Here is a 14701-nt window from a genome sequence, read left to right as displayed (position 1 = left end):
AGTTGTCAATGCACAGCTACTTGTTAACATCCAAATAATTGTGAGAATGTTGGAGGTAATTTAAATGACACACGAAATGTCAAGTCAAACTGACATATACTATGCTTTTACCATAACATTCAATAATAATGTGCTCAGAGAGCTTAACTTACTGGTTCAGTAGACAATATTTAAAAAAAGAGACCAATGTTTGTAATTCGGTAGCGACAGTATAGGGATTATATGACTAAAGTGGACAGATCCGTTGTGTGCACTAGCATTCGACCCTATCTACTGAGCCACTAAGTTATCGTGATTTACATCCTTCCAAATACTCTGTCAGGTCGAAATTGAGAATTCAACCTTTTGGGAGAAGAATAATCCTTAGTTATGGTAATGTATCAATATAAGATGACTAGCTAACACATAATCATAATAATTGTGTATTGCATTTAATTGTGTATGTGCCCACAGCCCATATTTCTTGAGCCTCTTTCCAACTAGCTTTGTGAAAGTGAAGAAAAAACCCATCCAACTTAGCTGCCAGCCATATCACCATCATGAACACCAAATTGGTGCCCAACCACTGAGAATAAAGAGGGAGAGAGGCTGCAGCTTATTAGCTTCATTAAACCAACAACCCAAGTCATTCCATCACTACACACAATTATACTCATTATTCTCATCTCTTCATTAAATTCTTGTCCTTCCATTTTCCACTTCATTCCACCCAAATTTCTTCAGTTCTGCCATTTCCCTAGCTACCCATCAGACTTCATACACAGATCCAGAAAGCATATATATATAGTGGCAGTTAGTTTCTCTCTTGATCTAACTGCCACCCTTTAGCTGCTGCCATGGTGAGTAGTTGAAATGAACAAAAATTAATTTTATCATTTCGATTTGATTCCATTATATTATATGGTTTGTGTTGTGAACAGGAGGAAAATACTAAGCCAGACTATAATTCCATCAGTGGATGGAAAGTAAAAGGGAAAGGTGGTTTTAGAGCTTCTTGTTTCATATATGGTAAGTCAAATAATCCTTAAAACTTAATGTATATTATCAATGAACCTCTGCTCTGTCTCAGAGCTGAGGTTTGAAAAAATATTCTTTTGGGGTGTAGATTCTTAGGATTTCTATATGGGTCAAAATGATCCAAAACTCCTGTTTTGGTTTGTAGAATAAAGTATGGAATTGAAGATGGTAATTAAAGGGGTAAAATATGTGAAAGTAAAAAAGTGTTTCTGTTTTTAGATGGATGTTGTTATTGTATTCATTGATTTGTATATGTATATATATGCAGCTTTGGGGGCAATGGACAACATGGGGTTTGTAGCAAACATGGTTAGCATGGTGCTGTACTTCATGCTGAAGATGCATTTTGACATCTCTGGCTCAGCCAACACACTCACAAACTTCATGGGCTCAAGTTTCTTGCTCTCTATTGTTGGTGGCCTCATTTCTGACACTTTGCTCACCAGATTCCACACATGTCTCATTTTTGGAATGCTTGAGATACTGGTGGGTATATATACTAATTAATCAATACTTATATTGCAATCATATATGTTAGGCTAAAGCTAGACCTTAGCTTCACCAGCATCCGCCTAACAATTCTCCACCTGCTAGCCTTAATTGTCTGGTTCTGATATTGTACCACTTGTTAGACTACAATTCTCCACCTACTAGCCTTAATTGTCTGGTTCTGATATTGTACCACTTGTTAGACTGGTTCTGATACTGTACCACTTGTTAAATCAAACGCTTACCATTACGCCAAAAACTATAGTTCACAGCGAAAGCATAATTTTATTTTCTTATATATACCGCCACATCTTCCAAAGGCGGAGTGCTGGACTTGCCCCTTCACCCGTCTCTGCCCAACAATCCCTTAACCACCTATTGTTGGACTTGGTCCTTCACCGGCATCTGCCAACAATCGCCTAACCACCAATTGTTGGACTTGATGACCCTTCACTGACATCTGCCCAACAATCTCTTAACCACCAATTGCTGGACTTGACCCTTCACCGACATCTGCTCAATAATTCCCTAATCACTAATTGTTAGACTTGACCCTTCACCTGTCCTTACCCAACAATATCTTAACCACCAATTGCTGGGCTTGACCCTTTATCTGTCTCTGCCCAACAATACATATGTGTGATCTCGATCTCGCTCTTTGACTAATACATACATATACTATACATAATTATGCATGTATGTATGTGTAGGGATTGATATTGATGACAATTCAAGCAAGGTTCAAGAGTTTGCAAGCGGAGGCATGTGGGAAGTCAAGCTGTGTAGAGGGGGGCATAGCCCTACTATTTTATGTATCACTTTGTGTGCTGGCACTGGGGACCGGTGGGGTTAGGGGTGCCCTACCAGCTCTGGGTGCTGACCAGTTTGATCAAAAGGATCCCAGGGAATCCAAAGCCCTTGGGAGCTACTTCAACTACATGTTGCTAACCAGCACAACTGGGGCAGCTTTTGGAGTCACCCTTGTTGTTTGGGTCAGCACTAATAAAGGTTGGTGGTTGGGTTTTCTCATCTCTACAATCGGAACCATCTTTGGCTTCGTCTTCCTCGCCGCCGGCCGCCCTTTCTATCGCCTTCAATCGCCCGGCGACACCCCCATCTTAAGAATAATTCAGGTTTTTTTTTTTCTTTTTTTAAAAATTTCTCCATCTATTTACAAATTAATTATAGATAAAATTACATTTTTTGGTCCAGTAGTACAAACTTAGTCCCTGATCGAGTTATATGTGTGGGTTAACCCCCTAAGTTATGCACGAATTGACGATTTTAGTCTATCAATATCGAAGACTATTTCAATTCTACCATCAATTTGTCACTTAATAAAGTGGTTGATTTGGTCCTTCAAAGATTACAATCGCACTCTATGCATAACTTAGATGTTAAAGATGGTCACACGGAGATTAAATCTCTAACCACAAAGTTACAAATTTGATTCCTAGTTGGAGCACCCTATCCTTCCTGGACAACCTTCCTTGTGGTATTTTGCTGGTTAGAATTACAAGACGAGTTTACTGACTTTAGGTTTCCTTCATCACTCAAAAGAAAAAAAAAATTAAAAAAGTTCATTTAATTTTCAAATTGTAAAGTTATCTAGACTTAAATAATTGTGTATGCATAAGGTTAGAAATTATTGATGGATTTTAGGCTTAGGCTTTTTTTTTTTTTTTTTTTTTTGGCAGGTTATTGTTGTGTCCATAAAAAATCGAAAGTTGAAATTACCAGAAAATCCAAGCACTGAATTGTATGAAGTGAACGATAAAGGAACAGTCTCTACAGACACAAAAGTTGCTCACACTGACCAATTCAGGTGATGATTGCATTTCTTGTATGCACATTCTTATTCCATACTTATTGGCTTTATTTGAAACTTTTATAATTCTCAAGTCTTTAATTTGCATGAAGTTTGGGGGTCCATTTGCTAAAAGTTTGAGACTCATGTATAGTTGTACATGTACAGCACTGCACTGCGATAAATAATTTTACTATGGACCATTATCTATGCTGTGCAGACCATGTATCAAAACACATTTATAAAAAATAATAAACTTTATGCATACAAATAATGAATCTTATGCATATAAATAGTGAACTTAGATTTACTGAATATCAAATTTTTAAGTAAAGGGTAAGGTGCGACGAATAAGTCCAACTAAGCTCTACAAATAATGAACCTCATGTATATCATAAATGAGCCTAGAATATACATGCTTAAATATTCAATATTCAATCAGTTTGTACATGTTCAAATAATGAACCCTATGCGCACACATAATGAACCTTATGTATATAAATACTAAACCATTAACTTGTTTTCATATTATTTTGCAAACATTCAAATAATGAACATTACGTATAAAAATAACGTGTCCTATGCTGCTATGCATAAAAATAATGTACCATATGCATGGTTCACACAGCTGTATGGACCATCGTCCAACTAATAAGCACTTTTGCACTGCACTTATAACATATATATTATTTAATGTACTATATGCATAAAAATAATGTATCATATGCATGATCCACACAACTAAATGTATGTATAGATTATGATCCACCTTGCAGAATAGTATTTAATTTAATGCATCATTTTCCAAATTTGATATATATATTTTAATGTAAAATGGATCATCATCTTTTTGAGACTGCAGGTTCTTAGACAAGGCTGCAATTCCTCCAGAAAACAGTGAACCAACCCCATGGACAGTTTGCAGTGTGACCCAAGTTGAAGAAGTGAAAGTCCTAACAAGAATGTTGCCAATTATAGGCAGCACCATAATAATGAACACTTGCCTAGCCCAACTCCAAACCTTTTCAGTCCAACAAGGCTACAGAATGAACCGTTTGCTTGGCTCCTTTGAGGTCCCCTCCTCATCAGTTCCAGTAATCCCTTTGATCTTCATGCTCATCCTAATCCCCCTCTACGACCGCGTTTTCGTCCCGTTCATGGCCAAACTCACCGGCCGCCCCTCGGGCATCACACAGCTGCAACGTGTCGGGGTCGGGCTAGTCCTCTCGGCCGTGTCCATGGCGGCGGCCGCCATGGTGGAGGTCAAGAGGAAGCACCATTCCCTTAGGAACCCATTGAGGCCCATCCATGTGATGTGGCTTGCATTTCAGTATGGGATTTTTGGGGTGGCTGATATGTTCACACTTGTGGGGTTGCTTGAGTTTTACTACAAGGAGGCCCCTGCTGGGATGAGGTCATTGTCCACTTCTTTCACTTGGATCTCACTCTCTTTTGGCTACTTTTTGAGCAGTGTTTTTGTGGGGATTATCAATGCCATTACCAAAGCCTTGGCACCTAGCAAGAAAGGGTGGCTAGAGGGCCAAGATTTGGACAAGAACAATTTGGCACTTTTCTACTGGTTCTTGGCCATTCTTAGCTGTTTCAACTTTGCAAACTATCTTTATTGGGCATTGTGGTACAAGTACAAACCCCAAAACAACCCAAACCCCAACCCAAACCCCAAACCCAAACCATCATCAGATCCAGATACTTTGCCCAAATCACTCTCTCTAAGTAGGGTGCCATTCCTCAAGGCCTCTGGAGATAATGATAATCCATCTCAAACTACGGTTAAATCGCTATCTACTCCCCAGTAATGGGAAAAGTTCAAGAAAGCCCAACCAGCTTCAATTCGTTGTGCCAATAAAAGCCCATGCTATTTCGTGGGCCTAGTAATATATATATATATTAACATTTTTTTTTTGTTTTGCTTTTTGTTGAGTTCTTCTGGGGTTTGTGTGTTTGATCTGAAATTTTTTGAGGGAAGGTTTAATTTGATTATGTGTACTTAGATGCATGCAATGTCTACTAGTATAAAATACGAAACAGATGTTTGTTTCATAAGTTGTATGTATAAGGTCGTTACATGTAAAATATTGAAGAATGTTTTCTAATGATACTAATTTCTTACAAAAACGGTGAATTCGATCAATGGATGAATATATGTACCTTTCTATTTTGGAACTTTCATTATGTTATTTTAGTTACGTTACATTTTTTTTTCTTTGGATAAACCCCACTCTTGCCGCACCATTAGGCCCGTCCCACCGCGGGCGGCAAATTATGATGTGCAACCGTGTACACCATACATACACATAGAATTGGATTCATAATTTTTATACTATAGATTCATAATTTCTATATTATAGATTCATAATTATTGAACTCTATATTCACAATTACAAAACTCTATGTTCATAATTTTAAATGTTCATATTCCCAATTGTTGAACTTTGTATTCACAAATCACAGAACTATATGTTCATAATTTGATAACTATACAGTTTAGAAATTATGAATTCATAGTATAGAAATTATGAATCTACAGTTTAGAAATTATGAATCTACAGTATAGAAATTATGAATCCAATTTCGTGTGCACCTTGCATGGTGCACACGATTGCACAGCATAACGCCCCACCGCGGGCCTAATTTCTTATGGGACGGTCCACCAGGCCCACGAACCAGGGTTCATGCAACCCTAACCCGCCCCGCACGGATTGGCAGGCCTCGTGAGTCGGTCCGTGGGCTTTTTTTTTTTTTGGAATTCAAAATTCAAAAAAAAAAATCTACAAATACTAACTTTACGAATTTGCAATCCAACTTTGTAACCTAAAAAAAATTATTAATAATTCAAAGTTTAAAAAAACAACATAAAGTCTACAAATAATATTAATTTTTTTCGTATTTAAAAACTTAAAAAATAACATTTTTAAAAATATTATATATATATATATACATATATATATATATATATATATATATGTATATGTATAATGTTACACAGCAAGGCAGCGTACTGCCTTGCTGTGTAACATATGTTTTTTTATTTATTTTTTTTTTATGGACTCCGACCCTCCTCATTAGGTCCGTATTTTCGTGATCCTATTTTTTCATTACCCTAAGTCGCCCTACCGCGAGGCGGATGCAAGTTTGTTCGCGAATTTCAGCCCACTTTGACAGTACTGCTACATACATAAAAATTGAAAAAACAAATTATTCTTCAAGTAGTATACCCAGGCCCTGATCTGATGAACACGGTTTCACCAATGCTTGGACAATCCAGATTAGTTTCTTCTGCAAATTATGTTGTAGACTCAAGTCCACCTTACAAGGTGGACTCGGGTCCAAAACGACATCGTTTTGCTTCAAAATGACGCCTTCCGAATTAAAAAATATATATATATATTAATTCCTTCCTTGCCGTTAACTTGCCGTTTGTCTTTAGAATTCGTTCATCTATATTCACAATTTTAGAACTGAATATTCACAATTTTAAATCTCAATATACTTAATTACAGAACTCAATATTCACAATTGCAGAACTCTATATTCACATTTTTTGAACTCTATATTCAAAATTTTAGAACTGATAAATATTATATTCACAATTTTAGATCTCAATATACAAAATTACATAACTTGATATTCACAATTGCAGAACTCTATATTTACAATTTTTTAACTCTGTATTCGCAATTACAGAACTCTATATTCACAATTTATAACTCTATATTCACAATTAAAGAACTCTATATTTACATTCATAGGACTGAATATTCACTTGTTAAGTTATTTTTAATAATTTAAAAAAAAAAAAATCATTGATTTTCACATGCGCAAACTGTGTCGTTTTGGACCTGAATCCACCTTGCAAGGTAGACCCGGGTCCATCGCATAACAATTGAGTTTCCTCACTCACCTTACAGACTCAGATATTCCCGATCTAATATTGGATTTCTATATGGTATGTCAGAATAGTCCATGATATTTTGATAAGGTAAAAGTTTAGAGGAGAGGGGAGAGGAAGTTGAATATACTTATTTATATAAAATATTAAAAGCACTGATTCAATCTTGAATCAAAGATGTAGCTTATATGCAGCAGAAAATACTTTTGGAAAATATAATGTGATTGAAAATTAATAGGATTTTATGAATTTAAAAATACAAGAATAAAATCTCAAAATGAAAGAAGAAAAGAAATTTAATAGTGGTTCAAAAGTTTGTGTAATTCTTCTAGAGTAAATACTCAAAATGGTCTTTCAACTATAACTAAATTCACAAATTGATCCTCCACTATTGATTTCAATCAATTAAGTCCTTAACTTTCTAATTTTGACCCAATTTCGTCTTATGTTAGTGTTCGCGAAATCCAAGAATAGAGTTGTAATTTCACCTGCTCCCTGCGTTCTCCCTTCACCTGGTCGTTTTGTTCTTCATTTTCTTCAGCGCAACACTAGCTTCTTCCTAAATTGATCAATTCAATGAGAAGTCATCACTGCAAATAGCCAATGATGCAATATTCTCATCCCAAATCATTTCAATTTCAAGAAGTCGTCACTGCAAATGGCAGCTAAAGTTCTCCTGTTAATCCTTGCCGGAGCCCTTGTTTGTGCTGCAAATGCTAGTCCACGTAGTGAAGGATTGGAGAAGAAAGGTGTTGATGATGATTAGAAAACTTTCTTCCACTGCAAATATGGGTTCCCTCCCTACTTCGGTGTTGGAGGAGGATATGGGTTCGGCGGAGGGCCGGGTTTTCTTAGTGCCGGTTTGGGCGGTGAGGGGTTTCACCCCAGAACTCGGTTTTTAACCCGGAACCGGGGGTGGGTTCGGATCTAGCTTCGGAGGGTTTGGCGGTGGTTCCTCGATTTCGGTTCTGGACCTGGGTTTGGCCTTCTCAGTGGCTCATCTGGCTACGATGCTGGAGAAGGGTTGGGGCTCCGGCCGCCACGAGCTGCCCGCAGAGTCTACTAACGATCAGAATTCCGAACATTCCAACCACTCACGAAACGAAGAAGAAGCAATCGGCTTAACCATCTAGAGATTGCATGGAGGGTTCACGGTGTGAAGATTTTTCGGAGGAAGAAGAGGCACAAAAAGAGAGCTTCCAATAGTATATACCGAAATGGATGGCGGATTTAACAATGGTGTTCCTAGAAGAATAGCTTGGAGGTGAAGGAGAAGCGATTGAGGGAAGCGACGGAAGCAAGGTGAAGGGAGAATGGAAGAACCATGTGAAATTACAATTCTATCCTTGGGTTTCACGATCACCCTAACAGAGGACGAAATTGTCTTAAAATTAGAAAGTTAAAGGACTTAATTGGTTGAAATTAAAAGTTGATGATCAATTTGTGAATTTAGCTATAGTCGAGAGACCATTTTGTGTATTTACTCATTCTTCTACTTTACTATGTTCCTATCTTTTCTGAAGAATTCACTATATCCACCATTCCAGTACAAGAAACAACGAACACGATTTAGTGCTTTGATCACAAAGTTAATACTAATTAATCTTAAGATTTCATAACTCTTTGGCTACTTTCCTCTATTTACCATTTGTAGAGAAAAATGATACAATTTTAATAATATTCCCTCCAACTAAGAGACTAAGAATAGATATTTGAATTTTGAATAGTTTCTTTTTCAACTAGATAAGATTTTCAATGAGAGTCGCAGAATGATGAGAAATTGATGATTGATCTTATTCAATATATCTTTTGTGTCTCTTTCTCTAAGACTTAAGGTCATAATAATAATAATAATAATAATAATAATAATAATGATATTATTATTATTATTATTATTATTATTATTATTATTCTTACATAAGATTTTTTGAGAATATATATATATATATATATATATATATATATATATATATATATATATATATATATATATATATATATATATATATAGGGAATCTAACATTCCCAAGGAATGTCACATTCCCTCCACATATGATTTTGAAGGGAATGTATTCCCTTCAAAATCTTAGGTAATGTAAGATAACCTTGGTTATGTTAGTTTATTATTATTATATATTTATATATATATATATATATATATATATATATATATATATATATATAAATTATTTTTGTAATTATATATATTTTTTATTTTTATTATGTTATGTTAGCTTATAAAATAATTTTGTTTCTCAAGTTCAAGATTTTAGTTAATATTTTAAAATCATGTAATTATATATGATACCGTTATCTTATTTATTTATTTTAATTTTTAAATTTATTAAAATATATGAAAATATGTTAAGGATATTATAGTGTGTATAAAAGATAACCATAAACCAAACATCATTATATTACATACCCCAATTTTAACTAAACACAGGAATCTAACATTCCAAGTAATCTAACATTCCTAGCAATCTAACATTCCCTAAGGTAATCTTACATTCCATGAACCAAACGACCCCTAAGAATACAAATCACGCACCTTAAGCACAAACACACGCACCTTAAGCACAAAACTCATGCACCTTAAGTTTCAACAACTACTCACATTAAGTACACACCCACGCACCTTAAGCACAAAACTCAGGCACCTTAAACACAAGATTCACGCACCTTAAGTACAAAACTCGCGTACCTTAAGTACAAAATTCATGCACCTTAAGTTTCAACAACTACTCACATTAAGTACACACCCACGCACCTTAAGCACAAGACTCACGCACCTTAAGTACAAAATTCAGGCACCTTAATCACCGCACAACCGCATAGGAGACACTCAACCGTATGGAAACTTAATTATATATATATATATATATATATATATATATATATATATATATATATATATATAGGCTATGGATCCTATGAGAACACTTCTATCGGAGAGAAATAAGAACCAATATCATATTAAAAAAAAAATGCGGTGGCAGTTTCGTAATTATCATTAGCTCCATTGTGCAAACTTTAAAACTTAATATGTAATCTTTAACAACTAAATATACAAACCTGGTAAATTCTATAAAATCAACGTAAAAGCTAAATTTTAAATATAAATTGTAAATGTTTGACCTTAAACAGTAAAAAGTGAACCACTGGACCAAATAAAATAAAAACTCAGTCATAAAACTCTAAAATAGAATCCTAATTGCAATGTACTTTCACAATTTTGCAAGTGTAAACTTTTAATACTAAATATGCAAAATGTTTAACAGTAAATGTGAAACACGTTAATACTAAATGTGTCATCGCGTTTGCATAGTAAAGTTCGTGATAATTACGAAACTATCATCGCGTTTTTTTTTTAATCTGATCTGGTGCGTTCAAATTTTCCAGATGTAAAGTTGTAATTAGTTCTTAGTTTTCTTCTACGAACTTATTCTCATATGATCCAACACACACACACACACACACACACACACACACACACACACACACACACACATATATATATATATATATATATATATATATATATATATAGGGAAGGGTTCAGGTGCGGGTATAGCTTCCTGTGCGGTTGTGTGGGTGATTAATGTGCGTGAATTTTATACTTAGTGTGTGTGAGTATTGTGTTTAAGGTGCGTGAGGTTTGTGCTTAATATGCGTGAGTTTTAACAAGTTTTCAATATGCTGGAAATTCAGCATTTTTAGTTGATAATGTTTCTTGCATTTTAATACACTGGAAAGTATGCATTTCAATGTCTTAGTATCTATTCTTTTAATTTGTTTGCAGTGTGCAAAGGTATATGTGGATAGTTGCAGTTTAACAATGGATATAGATTTGTTTATTCAATTATAGAGTTGCTTGGTTCCACAAGCACTACATACCCTGAATATCTCTGTTGCTATTTCTTTCACCACGTACTTCTTTCAGTAAGTTACTATTTTCTTATACCTCACGCACATTAAGCACAAACCTCACGCACCTTAAGCACAAGACTCACACACACTTTAAGCACAAAACTCATGCACTTAAAGTTTCAACAACAATTCACATTAAATGCACACTCACATACATTAAGCACAAAACTCACGTACCTTAGGCACAAGACTCACACACCTTAAGTACAAAACTCACGCACATTAACATTACACACTCACGCACATTAAGTACAAATTTCAGGCACATTATGCACAAGACTCACGTACATTAAGTATAAAACTCACACACATTAATCAACCGCACAACCGCACGAAAAGCATTCAACCGCACTGGAACCTTTCACTATATATATATATATATATATATATATATATATATATATATATATATATATATATATATATATATATATATATATATATATATATATATATATATATATATATATATATATATATATATATAAAATAAAGTTCAAATGCGGCGGGGTCTTCCCGTGCGGCGGAATTCCAGAATACACCAACAGTGTTAACAATATGCACCAACAGTGTAATAAAAACACACCACAATGAAATGCAATAAGACACCACAAAATACACAACATACTCAAAAAAATACACCATATAACTCACCACACCCAATGGTGTATTTTCGAACAGTGTATGATGTTTTTACTCACACCTAATGGTGTGTGTTTGGTGATGCGGGGCTCTGTTTACTCTGTTTTGTGTGGTGTATTTTCCTAACGTTGATGGTGCATATTTGTTGAACTATTAGTGTTGCCGCATCGTAAGAAATCGTCGCACCGTAAGACACTGCCGCACCTGAACTCGCCTATATATATATATATATATATATATATATATATATATATATATATATATATATATATATATAAACACACACCACAATTTAATAAATAAAAAATCATGTAACAAATAAGCACTATTTACATTCACCATAGAATCAAATAAATAAATAAATAATTATATAAAATTGTGATAGAGAAAAAAAAAAAACCTTAAACAAATTTTAAGTTGAATTAAGGGTAAAGTAGAAAATAAAAAATGTAGTCTATTCTTGAAAATTCGGGAATAACCTAATACCAAGGATTCCTGAAATAACTATTCTTCGTGAACAATATTCTTAAGAAAAAAAATGCATAACAAACAATAAAATAGTTTTATTTTCGGAATGTGATTATATTTCAGGCCTATTCCACGAATCAAACATAGTATAAGTTTTTAAAAGAGTTTTCCTATAGATTTGTTCAATAATAATGTCCATTGATTCACATGATTCATGAAGCAAAAAAACAAACAAACAAAATTATGAGGACGGATCGTGATATTCGTGGCGGTGTAATTGCTTTGTTTTGGATGCCTTTGTGGTGTCGCACAAAACCACATCAATTATCCACTTTCTTGATTAAAAAAAAAAAAAAAAAAAAAAAAAAAAAGAGGAAAAAAAAATATTGAACCATCTCCATCTCCAGGAGACAAAGATAGACACCCATTGAAGAAAAATGGTTCCTTGAATCTTTCATGATACAGAAGAAGTTCTTGAAGTCCTTTTCACCCATCAATTATACATTCTTGAATTGAAAATGGCCAATATTGAAAGAGATGGATACTATTGCCTCACCAGTGCCATAATAAAGCTGTATGTGAGACTTGTCCCTGTTGTAGAAGACCGGTCACTTTCTTCAAACCATTCTTTAATTTCTTGTGTAGTTGAACATACAGGAAGCTATATATATATAAGCTGTAAAACTTTGATTCTCAAGTGTTTCAAAATTAACTTGTCAAATCGCCACCTTAAAAATTTAGTCAAATAGACTGAGAAACCAATAAATTACAGAGGACTTAAAATTTGATTGAAATAACAGAAAAAGAAAGGTTTCAACTTCCAATATTATAACAAGAAGAAGAATATCTGGTAATGAAATTTTGTGCAAGGCATGGCATATATACAGATTAAGAATAGGAAGCCTATAGCTCGACACCTGTCAATCTTAACTGTACAGTTTTTGCTCGTCTTGCTGGGACTCAGACTTCAGACTTCACCACTACGTCAAAAACTATAGTTCGCAGTGAAGGCACGCAACTTTATTCCTTAAACCGCCATTAAATTTTCGAGAGGCAGGGTGCTGGGCTTGGCCCTTCACCGTTCTCCGTCCAACAATCCCTTAGCCACCAATTGCTGGACTTGACCTGTTACCGGTGAAATTTATGCTAGGAAAATTGGCTAGAAGCAGCAGAGAGTCTCTGAAAAGGCTTACTACCAGTACACAAATTTGCAGCCTGCAAAGAAGGGTGCTGATTCTGAAGCCAAGTTGATGCAGTGGTACTGAAAGAACCTTCTTCTGTGACTGTGAACTGCGGTTCGGGTTGGTTTGGAATGGCGTTTCCTAGGAGATATTCAGACCATTTGATGTCTTCTGGATCAGATAATTTTTCTGATTTTTCAGAGCCTGAGACTAACCATGGAAAGCCACTGGTGTTAAAGAAAGCAGGGCTGCCTTGAAGTTTAACACTGCTACTGCAATGGTGATCAAGAACTGAATTGGGATTGGGATTGAACCCAGAAATCATCTGAGAAGACTTGGGGTTGTTGAATTCTACGAGGTTGTTGAAGACTTGGGGTTTTTCTGCATTCTCAACCTGGGGGAGTGGTTTGTGAGTGTTGGGATCAATCCCTTTCTGCCTTAGCTTTTTCTTGATGGAAGAATTCCACAGGTTCTTGATTTCGTTGTCGGTTCGTCCGGGTAATCTGGCTGCAATCTGAGACCACCTGCCTCGAGAAACATACTCTTGTGTGAGAACAAATGACCGACGACTATAGGTAAAATGAGACAGAAAGAGTAGTAATATATCAAAAGAAAAAGAGTGATTAATTTAATAACTTGTTGCCTAAAAGTGCATGGAGTTCAATTATCAAATTCTCTTCTTCCTGTGAAAATGTCCCTCTTTTCAAATCTGGCCTCAGGTAATTTATCCACCTCAACCGACAGCTCTTCCCACACCTCTCAAGTCCTAAACAAAACAATAAGAGATCATTATTCTTTACAAATTAAAGAAAACAAAACATATATAGGATGGGATTATTGAATTGAAGTTTATAATTACCTGCCAATTTTGGGACTGAGCTCCAACAGCCATGGCCAGATTTGGCAATATGATTAATAAGCTTCTCATCTTCCTCAGGGGACCAAAGCCCTTTCCTCAGCTTCTGTTTGTAGCAGCAAGAATGCCTCCCCATGTGCCCTGAATACGCAATGCTAGCTTGCTAGCTGCAAATTTTCTTCTTTTTGTTTTTGTTTTATTTTGTGTTTGGTTAAGCTTCTAGTAGTTGTGTGCTTGTCAGCGCAAAAGAAGAAGACGATTCTATGTTCTGGGAGGCAAGAAATTGAAGATGATGATGATGTGATAATAATTGGCTAAGGGCGTGAGGGTGGTGGGGTGGGAGCGTGGAGAAAATTACAGGGGCTAGGAAACGCATTGATAGAGAGAGAGAGTTGAGGAGC

General features: G+C 35.3%; 2 protein-coding genes across 2 annotated transcripts; one reads left to right on the top strand and one right to left on the bottom strand.

Annotated features, from left to right (window-relative positions):
• The first annotated feature begins 443 nt into the window (after positions 1-443).
• LOC109174657 (protein NRT1/ PTR FAMILY 4.5-like) lies at positions 444-5449 on the top strand. Its single transcript, XM_019323934.1, has 6 exons — positions 444-839; positions 921-1008; positions 1286-1503; positions 2217-2639; positions 3204-3331; positions 4176-5449. The coding sequence occupies exons 1-6, from the start codon at positions 837-839 to the stop codon at positions 5128-5130; spliced, it is 1815 nt and encodes a 604-aa protein (XP_019179479.1). The 5' UTR covers positions 444-836; the 3' UTR covers positions 5131-5449.
• Positions 5450-13057: 7608 nt separating this feature from the next.
• Positions 13058-14701, bottom strand: LOC109174357 (transcription factor MYB86-like). The gene is made up of 3 exons (XM_019323598.1): positions 14304-14701; positions 14081-14210; positions 13058-13968 (listed from the first exon to the last, which is right to left on the bottom strand). Exons 1-3 carry the CDS (start codon positions 14434-14436, stop codon positions 13410-13412), a joined length of 822 nt encoding a protein of 273 aa, XP_019179143.1. The 5' UTR covers positions 14437-14701; the 3' UTR covers positions 13058-13409.

Source organism: Ipomoea nil, unplaced genomic scaffold (assembly GCF_001879475.1).
Source record: "Ipomoea nil cultivar Tokyo-kokei standard unplaced genomic scaffold, Asagao_1.1 scaffold0642, whole genome shotgun sequence".
In the NCBI taxonomy this organism is placed as follows: domain Eukaryota; kingdom Viridiplantae; phylum Streptophyta; class Magnoliopsida; order Solanales; family Convolvulaceae; genus Ipomoea; species Ipomoea nil.
Note: the sequence above shows the minus strand (reverse complement) of the source record. Positions and strands in the feature narration are given on the sequence as shown.